This window comes from Rutilus rutilus, assembly GCF_951802725.1.
Source record: "Rutilus rutilus genome assembly, chromosome: 11".
Taxonomy (NCBI): Eukaryota; Metazoa; Chordata; class Actinopteri; order Cypriniformes; family Leuciscidae; genus Rutilus; species Rutilus rutilus.
This window is the reverse complement of record NC_140216.1, coordinates 4,086,816-4,099,315: the sequence shown is the minus strand read 5'-3', so window position 1 is coordinate 4,099,315 and position 12,500 is coordinate 4,086,816. Positions and strand designations below refer to the sequence as shown.

The following is a 12,500-nucleotide window of genomic DNA, read 5'->3' as shown; positions in this document are numbered from 1 at the left end:
AGTTTGGGGTCGATATGATTTGTTAACATTTTCAAAAGAAGTTTCACCAAGGCTGCATGTATGGACCCTTTTCAGTTCGCAGACTGTCGTTTCCACAGTTATTATCAGCATCGCAAATCTAGTAAAGCTTTTCATATTTTCATTTTCAAAAAAATTAATATACACTGCCCAGCCAAAAAAAAAAAGTCGCTGTTTGAATTTATATAAGCAAATGCTTAAAGGATTAGTTAAAAATTTCCTGATAATTTACTCACCCCAATGGCATCCAAGATGTCCATGTCTTTCTTTCTTCAGTGGAAAAGAAATTAAGTTTTTGAGGAAAACATTTCAGGATTTTTCTACACACAACAACCTTTCCAACGTGATGGCGCAATGCGTGGCGCGTCGCAGACCAGCACAAGACGAACAATTGTGGTTAAAAAGTATATACATTTAAATTTTTTTTAGAAAATGACCGCTCGTTTCGCCAGATAAGACCCTTATTTCTCGACTGGGATCGTGCAGAGCCCTTTGAAGCTGCATTGATTTGGACTTCAACGTCTTGGTTGCCATTGAACTCCGTTGTGTGTAGAAAAATCCTGAAATGTTTTCCTCAAAAAACTTAATTTCTTTTCCACTGAAGAAAGAAAGACATGGGCATCTTGGATGGCATTGGGCTGGGTAAATTATCAGGAAATTTTCATTTTGAGGTGAACTAATCCTTTAAGAGTCTATGATTGGATCCTTATTGCAGTGATTATTATCATGTTATATGTTTGGCAACAGTTCTTCTAACCCTAATTGATGGAGAAGTGTGTAGCTTTTCATTTCTTAAACAACCATGTAGGAAGACCATGAAAAGAATGGTTGGGAGGAGCATGAAGACTAATTTACACTCATGAATTGGCTCCTCTGAGTCCTTAAATTCATTGAACGTCTCTGGGATGTGCTGGAGGAGACTTTACAGAGTGCTGGACTCTTGCTTCGTCAATTCAAGATCTTGACCAAAAATTCTTGATCGAAATAACATCACAACATTTATTTCCATCTACAGGTGCATACATTATTGGTCAATATGGCCATGATGTGTCTTCCTACATGGTTGTTTAAGAAATGAAAAGCTACACACTCCAAAGCACTTCGAGCAAATGGAAATTCACCACTGTAACTGTGATGACTTCCACTTCTGAGAGCCCCGGAAGTGTGAAAAGTGTCCATTTGACCAAAAATACAGTAAAACAGCAGTAATATTTGGAATATTTTTACAATTTAAAATAATTGTTCTAATTTTCATATATTATAAAGTGTACTTTATTCCTGTGATGATAAAGCTGAATTTTCAGCATCATTACTCCAGTCTTCAGTGTCACATGATCCTTCAGAAATCATTCTAATATGCTGATTTGCTGCTTATTATGTCTTATTATCAGTGTTGAAAACAGTCGTGCTGGAAACGGTGATACTTTTTTCGAGATTATTTAATAAATAGAATGTTCAAAAGAACAGCTTTTGTGAAAATGCTGCACTTCAATGACACTTTTGATCAATCTAATGCATCCGGTCTGAATAAAAGATTTCGTTTATTACAAAAAAATATATATTTGCCCCCAAACCATTGACCGGTAGTGTACGTTTTCCTCCTCTCATTACGGATTGATCTCTCGTAGTGGAGGGAGTAGGAGAAGAGCACACAGAGGACAAGTCTTACTGTGATGTTGCCATGGAGGATGTGATTCCAGCAGTGAAGACCCTAATTCGAGCCGTTAGGTGAGTCCACCACCACACGGCTCTACGGATTCCTATAGTTCACTTAAAGACCAAGTACTCTCAGATAATGTCACCATGCATGCCGTTCAGTTTAAATGAACGGTTGGTCTTTTGCTAAAGGGACCTCAGTATAGAATCTGCTCCGTCAGCCATGACCTTTTCACTGTGCAATTACATCAGTTGACCGTTATGGAGACAAAGAGGGGTTAGACTCGAAGAGGGCATGGCAACCTTCAGTTGTGGTTCCTACTTCTTGCTTAAACAAGCACAAAGTAATACAAGATGTTCTAAAAATATTATCAAGTTCTTACTGAGAAGCGAGTGTGCCTCTCTCTGATTGGTCAGTGCAGTTCAGTCAGTAAAGGATGTGCATTGGGTGATTCTTCAAATAGGGGACATTGTTGTTCACTAGGAAGATAAAAAATAAAAAATAAAAAAAAAATTCAAATTTCAAGAGTATTACTATTATTATATAATATAAAGTATGTTATATTTGCCAATTAAAATATCTTTTAGAATTGTTTAAAGTCTACATGAAATGAAAGTTGCGATTCTCTTTCCTCCCCTATTGCGAGCTTGATTGGATGGTTTGTAAATTCCTGTGATGTCATGTGAGTGACAGGTTGCTGGAGAGGAGGAATTATTGTCCCGCCCTCACACCAATGCAAAAATCACATGAATTTTAAATAATGATGTGCATGGATAAATAATTTATAATAAACACTACAATATTACATAAAAAAAAAAATGAATTTTCCATTTTGATTTCACAACGGAAAAATTCCCTTCTGTAATGCATTTTAAATGAGAGATTTTCTACTGTGCACTCTTGCCTAATATTATTATTATTAATAATATTTTCTTATTTTCGCGTACAATTTGTCCTGCAGATTCCTGCAGCTCAGATCGTACAGCATGGCACTAGAAACAAGCAACTGCATTGAATTCAATCTAAGTCACTTTGAATAAAAACACCAAATGCATAATTGCACATGCACAAAAGTAATTACATGTCATCGCGTCACAAACATAGTCACACATTAAAATCTGATTGAGGTCATGATCAGAACATGAGATTAATGTTTTAACATAATACAAACACATCTTGAAGAGGTTTCATTTTTTAGGATTTCAGAGGAAAAAGTGCATCTATTTGAAGAGTCACCCATATGAACATTTTGATGCACTGTGCACATATTGCACCTGTGAATGTCACCCGTACTGAGAACACTCTGATCTTCAAGCCTTTCCTCCTGACCAGCACACAATGGGTGATTAGGTCACATTGGTCCTACAGATCCTCAAGGCAGAGCTCCAGGTGTGTGTACATGTTCACAGGTGCATCATTTCCTGTTATCTGGGCGAGAAGCTTCTGCCTTTTACATAAGAGCCCTCTATAAGATTGATGTCCTAAATGAACAGGCAAATTTTAGCTTCACCACAATGCTGAGGTTTCACTTTTGTGGAAGACCCACAGTTTATCAGTGTTCTGCTGTGTAGTGTGTGCGATTCAGGCTTAGGACAGAACAATGTGCAATGCTCTAAAAAACAGATTTCGCTCAAATCAACCTTGAATTACCTTCTGCACAGTTTAACATTTTATTTTGTTTTATTTTATTTTAGATTTAATTGAGTTTCTCCTGGTTTTGGGAGATCACACCTGGCAAAGCTTTTAAAGGACTGCCCTGAATTTGGTCTGCTTGATCACTAAAACGATTTTAAAACCAGAGTCAAACCAGTTTTTAGTCAAAAACCCTTTAGTAAGCTTTGAATTACCTTCTGCACAGTTCAAAATGTAATGTGTATATATATATATGTCCTGGTTAATGAGAGCACACCTTGCAAAATGTTTAAAGGACTGCCCTGAACTAGGTCAGCTTGATCACTAAAAAGATTTTCAATTCTCAAAATAATTCATTTGACGATTTCTGCATGTTTGGATGTTCTTTTGCATTTATCCCTGGCTCAGATAAAGTGAAGGCGGATATCTGTTCATGCAGCTATTCTTAGAGATCCCATCTCAAATGCATCTGTGGACCGGGGTATTCTAAAGCTGACCATGTAATGATACAGCCATACAGTGCATTGCCGTCGAGTGAGCGAGTCAGCGTTTTAAGGAAACCCTTGGAGGACGGAAATAAATGGGATATCTTTTTTTCCTTTCCCTCTCTCCTTCTCTTTTTCCTTACCCCCTCTTTTATCCACACCTGAGACCCGCCCTGACAAAATATGCAGCTACCTGCAAAATTAAAAGATTGGGGGGGGGGGGAGAGAGAAATATATACAGACAGCAAAAAGCCCAAACTCTAGAGTCATCAAGAAACGTGTTTGTTCTGTGTGGGAGGTTTGTGTGTGCCGTGGACCAGCTGTGGACTTCTTCTTCTGAGCTGCGACTGAAACTGCACCATCACCCGGGCAGAGATGCACACCTCAACATTTGCTGTTGCACACGCAAGCTGTTCCTGCAGAACAATGGCTCTTTCTGAAAAAAATCAAGTCCTCCACAGTGTGTAGAATTTACCTGCGCTAGTAAAAGACTTTTGTCCGAGCTCGGTTCTCCCCCTGCTGGTTGCTAATGAATGCCAAAGGATAAGGAAGGGCAATTGTCCTCGTTGTATTCTGAGAACGGAAACTCTCCATAACGGAAGCTTATTAAACATAAAACGCCTGTATACTAAAGACAGGATATCCTCTTCGCTGTGATAAATAATCAGCGGAGTTTGAGTGGACATGTTCAGTTTTCTGGTGAGTCAGCAGGGCTTGATAGTGCACTGAGACGATGGAAAAAGGGATCAATGCCAATTTAGAGAGAGTTAACATGTCTCTGACTAACAACTGGGGGAAAAACACTTTAGGTGAAAACTCAAGGGCATCTCTGCTCTGCTCATACACTGATGTCTAGTGTGTTTTCAGCTGCTATCCTGCTTATCTGAATAGGACCCTAAATAATCATAATTGAATCCAGAAAAATTGTGTTGTCTTTAATTGTGTTTAATCCAGGAATTTTTTGCTTCTTTAATCTAATTAAAGAGATGCCGCTGACCTGATGAATTTTAAAGACAACTTCCTCTCCTGACATCACGATAAAAAAGAATATGGAACATTAGATCTATTATTTTGGAACTGTTTGGAATTTGTGCTTGATTGGTTTTCAAATTATTCATTGTGTTTTGGGAAAATTCAGTGAATTTTCAAAGAGTATAACTGTGCAACTGAGTGCAAATAGATGTTTACTTTTATTTTTATACAATTTACATTTAATAGCTTTTAACGGAAAAGTAAGAAATCTTTTTTATTTTCTTCTTTTTTTTACAAGTTGCTTCAAAAACAAAATTTTTGAGAATGTATCAGATTGGGAACACCCATTTAAAATTGTGTAATAAAATAATAACACAATAATAACATCATTTTTTTTTTTTATTATTAATAATAATTTCCGTCATAACAAAATGCAAAGTTGGGTTCATGTATTTATTGTGAAAGGTGATATTTCTATGCCTGAAAATTTTAAAACATTAATTTAAATAAATCACTACTAAATGCAATCGCTCCTAATGCATATGAAAATTAGTGTGCATACAAAGCCGATTATTTATCATTTTATTTTAAACTTGACATTTTAATGAGTTTCAGAGGAGACGATAAAAAAAGGAGGGGAGCTTAATTAGGAAATAATACATAATTTCATTATGGGGGATGGGGGGGGGGGGGATACAATAGATTTTTCCAAATGTCTTTTTTCTTCGTTTTCTAAATAATTTTCTTCCGCAGCGTATACACATTAAGGCATAAATCAACAATGTCATTTGTCTTCTGCTTCAAACACTGGAGAAAAAAGAATCCCTTTTCCCCTGGTTCCTTGGAGGTTACGTTACATCACACCACAGATATAGTACACACACTTTCCCTCTGTGTAAGGGAGTCATCTTCAGAATAATGACCAGACGTGAGGTGGGGGAAGAGCCACTCGTGTAATTGATAACGCCCCTTTCTGTAATTAATCTTGTTACACTCATTAATCTTGTGACTCGTTTCACAGCTGTTTGCTTTTGTTTGCAGTATTCCTGTTTTATGCCATGGAGGCGTTCTGCCTGTAATCTGGGTCATTCTGACGTGCTTCTGTGTCTCATGTGAATGTAGGATTCTGAAATTCCTGGTGGCCAAGAGGAAGTTTAAGGAAACCCTGCGGCCGTACGATGTGAAGGATGTGATTGAGCAGTATTCAGCGGGACACCTCGACATGCTGGGCCGAATCAAGAGCCTGCAGATGAGGTTTGATCATACAAGCCATCGTTCCCACTATCAGCTTCTCATCTCAACACCAAAGCATTTCCTAATGAGTCACATTGATTTCTCTTTCTTTAAAGGGTGGATCAGATCGTGGGTCGTGGTGCCATTTCGTCAGATAAAAAGGTGAGGTCTGAAAAAGGAGAGAAAACTCCTCCTGAACTGGAACAGATGGATGAATTAAGCATGATGGGACGAGTGATGAAAGTGGAGAAGCAGGTGAGCTTTGATCTATCTACTCTCAGAAAAAAAGGTACAGAAGCTGTCACTGTGGTGGTACCTTTTCAAAAGGTACACTTTTGTACCTAAAGAGTGCATATTAGTCCCTCAAAGGTACATATTAGTTCCAAAAGTGTACATATTAGTACCTAAATGGTACATATTAGAACCTTTTTGAAGGGTACTGTCCCAGTGACAGTTTTTGTACCTTTTTTTCTGAGAGTGATCTATCTATCTATCTATCTATCTATCTATCTATCTATCTATCTATCTATCTATCTATCTATCTATCTATCTATCTATCTATCTATCTATCTATCTATCTATCTGTCTGTCTGTCTGTCTGTCTATCTGTCTATCTATCCATCTATCTATCTATCTATCTATCTATCTATCTATCTATCTATCTATCTATCTATCTATCTATCTATCTATCTATCTATCTATCTATCTATCTATCTATCTATCTATCTATCTATCTATCTATCTATCTATCTGTCTGTCTGTCTGTCTGTCTGTCTGTCTATCTGTCTATATATCCATCTATCTATCGATCTATCTATCTATCTATCTGTCTGTCTGTCTGTCTGTCTGTCTGTCTATCTGTCTATATATCCATCTATCTATCTATCTATCTATCTATCTATCTATCTATCTATCTATCTATCTATCTATCTATCTATCTATCTATCTATCTATCTGTCTGTCTGTCTATCTGTCTATATATCTGTCTGTCTGTCTATCTGTCTATAAATCCATCTATGTATCGATCTATCTATCTGTCTGTCTGTCTGTCTACCTATCTAACCATCTATTGTTTGTCTATCTATCTATCCAGCTATCTATCTATCTATCTATCTATCTATCTATCTATCTATCTATCTATCTATCTATCTATCTATCTATCTATCTATCTATCTATCTATCTATCTATCTATCTATCTATCTATCTATCTGTCTGTCTATCTATCTATCTATCTATCTATCTATCTATCTATCTATCTATCTATCTATCTATCTATCTATCTATCTATCTATCTATCTATCTATCTATCTATCTATCTATCTATCTACACTGTAAAAAAATTCTAACCCTCCCAAATCAAAAATTTCAAGTGACCGATAACATCTAAATTTTTCAATTGGCCCAAGTGAAATTCTGTAAATTATAAAATTAAATTTACAGATTTTCACTTGGGCCAATTGAAATTTACTGAATTTCACTTGGGCCAATTGAAAAATTTAGATGTTATCGGTCACTTGAAATTTTTGATTTGGGAGGGTTAGAAATTTTTTACAGTGTATCTATCTGTCTATCTGTCTATATATCTGTCTGTATGTCTGTCTATCTATCTATCTATCTATCTATCTATCTATCTATCTATCTATCTATCTATCTATCTATCTCTGTCATGTTTTTTTAATAAAATAAATTTTTTTATATAATTCAAAATAACTGTTTTCTAATTGAATATATTTAGAATGTTATTTATTCCTGTCATGCCAAAACAGTGTTCAGTATCACATGAAATCATTCTAATATGCTGAAGATTATCAATGTTGTCAAAGTATTATCAATACTTTCAATAAAACATTTGCAATGTGTTTGTGAAGCTGTTTTTATGCATGTGTTTGTTTCGACCAGCAGGCGTCACCAAGCGCGTGGTGTTTCAAACGATTCGAAACAGTGAATCATTTTGCCAAGCAATTGATACAAAGCTTTGAAAAGCTCTCCCATCACTAGCTTTCGCACAAACTTGCGTCTCATTAAATTACTAAAATATTATATATTATTATAACAAATGCATTAAATGCTGATTTCATGTTTACGTCTGTATGACAGTAATCAGTAGAAGACCGTGATCAGTTCACACTCAAATCTGATATTGGCCACATTTACAGTTTTTCTCAGGCACTTTGGTGCATTTCTCACATCACTATTTACATTTGCACAACAATTAGTTCAACCTCCACAACATTTAGTCATTTGTACACATCATAGTAGCAGTTTCTCATTCCTTCCAACAAATTGCAAATGCTTTTGGACATCCATCAACTGCTTTCATACAACTCTCTGCTGTTTTATAACATTATCATTTGCTTATGTCATGTCAGTCAAAATTAACTATACTTGTGAATGCTGAATAGTCATTCCATGTAAAACTAATAGTCCTCATTTCATTGCTTGAGTCATTACATACAAAAATGTTGCACTAGTTGTCAAAATCTGTCAAGCTAATTTTACACATTTTTTAAAATCTTTTTTTTTCCTGAAAAAAAGCAAGACCCTTTCTCTTTTTCTGATTGCAAGAGATGATATTCGCTGTGATGTAGATGAAATTATGTGGCCAGACAGAGAGGAACGTCTGTGCATGAATGATTACAGTACTATGTATGTTGTATGTTCAGCTCCAATATGTACTGCAATATTGTTTACAGTTGTGCACAGCTCTACCCAAAGGGAGTTTATGTTTGTTGTAAATAAGGGTGTATTTGTTCTTTTGCACAATGCTGTGAACAAATTAGAACTGCAAAGAGCATATGCAGTAAAAATGTGAAACATACATATTCAGTGTCTTGTACTCAGTTATCTCACTAAATACAGTAATGTGTAACTTTACTGTATTTTTCAAATGGCTGTGCAAATAGTATATAGTGCTGTCTTGAGCATTTTCAGGTAGTGTCACCAAGATCTGACTTTTTTGCATTGGAAAACATTTACTGAGTAAACTGTCATAATGACAACATGACAAAGCCATTTGACTATCTTGTTCATAAACAATGGTGTCAGGACTTTTCATCTGGATGACACTGACACTTTCATTGACATGAATACTTGCTTTTGAGGAATGAGCTATCCATTTTGAGCAAGTGACACGCTTTTGCAGGTTATCAACTAGGTTTTGCAGTTTGTACTCAGTTTGTAATCAGTAGAAGACCGTGATCAGTTCACACTCAAATCTGATATTGGCCACATTTAAAAAAAATAATGTGTACAGGCAAACAATCGAACAAAAAATCGAATCTAAGCAATAAATCATAATTGAGCACTAAGACTTGCAGTGTGAACTCCTGAGTTCTTCCTTGTCTGTAGCCCATTTCGTTTCACATAATAGATAATCATTATATTCACAATAATATTCCTGAACATTATTAAATCTTCATAAAATAGCACAGTTTTTTATACAATCTCTTTTTCCCCCTCCTCAGGTGCAGTCCATCGAAAACAAGATGGACCTGCTACTAAACTTCTACTCCCAGTGCCTGAAAAAGGGCTCGTCCCACTTCACCCTGTCGTCCCTGCTGGAACCAGACCTGACCTCTGACTACCACAGTCCGACTGATCACCATGACCTGTTCCCCTCAGCAAACACCCTTAATATCTCACACTCGGACAGCGGCAACATGGAATGACCCCCGGAGAGCAGACCAACCATCCAGCGTCTGCACGCCAGCTCCCTACACTAACCTTGCACAGTTCCTCCAAACAACTGCTGTCTCTTGCATGGGTTCTTCCTTTGCACAGTGGATTGTGGCTTCTGGCCTACTTTTCTAGACTATGCCTCGCAAACTAAGCTCTTATACTTCACAATGCCCGCGGTGTTTTTATTTGAACGTGCCTGTAGTAACAGTCTCTCTTCTTTTTGTTTTATTCCACCTGATTCAGGAAAGTTTCCTCACGAGACATTATTGAGGTTGTGTGTTGAACATGTGGACTTGACGGCAGAGTTTTAGCCAAGTCCATCAGTCTTCCAAAACAGGAGGGGACGAATAACTTGACTGCGACAAAACTGTCCCCTCTCAAGCTCCTTTTACCTTTTATTGATGGTATTTCTGTTTTGGAAGTCTCTGTGCCAATATTGTTTCTTGGTTTTGTTGAGGTTTTGATAATCAATAGACCCCCAGAGCAGATCTATTTTTCTCTCTGTCTTTTTTTCTAAGAAATCAGGGCATTGTGAACTGAATTTGATTTTCGGACTCTCCTTCTCGGCCTTAAACTTTGGCCCGATGCAATAGACTCCTTGTGCCACAAGAAGTCGCTGAGCTTCTAATGAATGTACTGCATCCAGTACTCTTCCTTTATTCATCACATCGACATGTCCTTCGAGAAAACGGCATCACAGATTGCTGTAAAGAACAGCATGATGGTCGGTATTTCCACCAAAGCATCATCTCCTGTCATTTTTATCCTGGACGGTTCCTCTTGGCTTTTCAGGAAGGAAGGAACTTGAAAACGTGAGGCGCTCAGGTTTCCTTCCCACATGACTTCGGCTTGTTGGGCTCCTCTCTTCTGACAGCACCCTGCCACTGCGTCATCTCTCAGAAGCCCACCGTGCAAAAAAAACCGAACTAAGAACATCTAATAAATAAGAATATTCTTTGATTAAATAGCCAGCGTTAAAGTGCATGTTAATAGTTTGAGGCAAGTTTGTTTAATTTAGTGAGGTTAGTTCGCTCCGATCTTACAGCGCATCTCCTCATTCTGCATGTGCATCAGTTCAAGAAGCGGGTCAAAAGAAGTCCGTCTTCTCCCCCAATATGACTCGCGATTAGTTGAGATTTAAAGGGATAATTCACTCAAAAATGTATGAGGACCTAATGCTTGTTCTTAAATTAACTTTCTTTAGTGTGTGATGTTGCTGTTTGAGCATGAAAAAGCTCTGAAAAGTTACAAAGGACAAAGAGAGTTATTCTCTATATCAGTGTCAGTGTTTCTGAACTCCCTGAAACGCCTCCATTGTAGTCTTGAGTTTTCTTCCGGGAACAAACACGTCACAATATTCCTCATTTAAATAATACGCAAAATAAAGGGGCGGGGCCTGGTTGAGTTAGTTAGTTAGTGTGTTGAAACTCGCGGTTATGGTAAGGGAGTTGACATTTGACATTTTCTAAACACTCTCGAAGCTGTTGACCAATCACAACACACTGATCCAGCCGACCAATCAGAGCACATTGTGCTTTTCAGAAGGAGGGGCTTCAATAGAGACAGGAACTAAACAGGGTATTACTGACAGACTGGGAAGAGAGGAGCTGCAACAATGGAGAATATGTGAAAAATAAGGAACATTCAAGCATGGAAACCTATTCTAGTTGAGCCCGAGAACAAAATCAAGACTGTAAAAATGCATAATAGTAATTTTGGTCTCTCTAAATCTGCATGACTTTCTTCTGTGGAACACACACATTTCTCAGTGATCAATCCAATGGGGTGCAAAATAGCAACATGGACCCTATTAAAGCCATGCACATTTGAAACAACATGAGGGTGAGTAAATGATGTCAGAATTGTCATTTTTTGGGTGAACTATCCCTTTAAGACTATGATCTTTCACCAGGTTATGACCTTAAAATGAATGCCTTTCATCACCCCCATAGAGATCAATATCGATCCCGTCTGATCATTCGATCGGTGTTGTCTCACACGTGACCTTAACCTCAGCCATGTACAGACTTGCCACTATTTTGAAGAATCGAGTAAACTAGGAGAAGTCATTGAGACGAGCATCGATGCATGATCTTTACGTTAGTATCTATGCATGCAGTTTATGGGACAGGATCTAGCTTTATATGACATGCAGTTCAGGTAACAGACAGCATGGAGGGGGTTGTAGGGAATACAGCACTCCTCTGCCTTACTGACATAGCTAGAGCACACTGACCATGTGTTTACGGTACAACGGTGGACCTAAGAGATTGTTTAGGCCACTTGTCATAGCATTGATTCATCATTCTAATGGACAGAACTGGAGTTCACAATTTAAGCAGAATTTTCTACATTTGCTTTTCCCTCGCATCTTCACAGATTATATGCTGTTTGAAAATCTCATTCTCCTTTCTCCACATTTGTTTCTACTGGACTGTAGTTCTTGTTTCCTACACACACACACACACACACACACTCTCTAACGTTTCTGTCCCTTTAAACAGAACACTGAACCTTTCAGGCATTAAGTAATACTTGTTTTCTTCATTGATACTATTGGTCAACTGCTAATGTGAGAGGTAACTTGATCTATAATATGTATGTTTTACTCTGACGTGATTGTAAAAAATGAATAAATCCAGATTTTGTTTATGAAAAACAGGTGTAACAGATCTCTATAAATAATTTACAGTAATTGAATGCTCTTCTGTAAACATTTTGATAATGGTTTTGAGTTTGTGAGAGTGAAATCTGTATCTTTAAACATGAAACGTACTGTCAAACTGGACATCTGATGATAGGTTGAGGAGTTAAACTGGATTTA

At 37.2% G+C, this 12,500-nt stretch overlaps 1 protein-coding gene across 4 annotated transcripts in view; it reads left to right on the top strand.

Moving 5' to 3' along the window:
* kcnq4 (potassium voltage-gated channel subfamily Q member 4) overlaps nt 1-12,330 on the top strand; it is a 69,347-nt gene extending 57,017 nt beyond the window's left edge. For all 4 annotated transcript variants that reach the window (XM_084423146.1, XM_084423148.1, XM_084423145.1 and 1 more), the window contains 4 exons: nt 1,647-1,746; nt 5,887-6,018; nt 6,114-6,252; nt 9,463-12,330. In XM_084423146.1, coding sequence (XP_084279272.1) covers nt 1,647-1,746; nt 5,887-6,018; nt 6,114-6,252; nt 9,463-9,666 — 575 coding nt within the window. In that variant the 3' untranslated portion in view covers nt 9,667-12,330. The remainder of the gene's footprint in view (nt 1-1,646; nt 1,747-5,886; nt 6,019-6,113; nt 6,253-9,462) is intronic.
* The last annotated feature ends 170 nt before the right edge of the window (nt 12,331-12,500 follow it).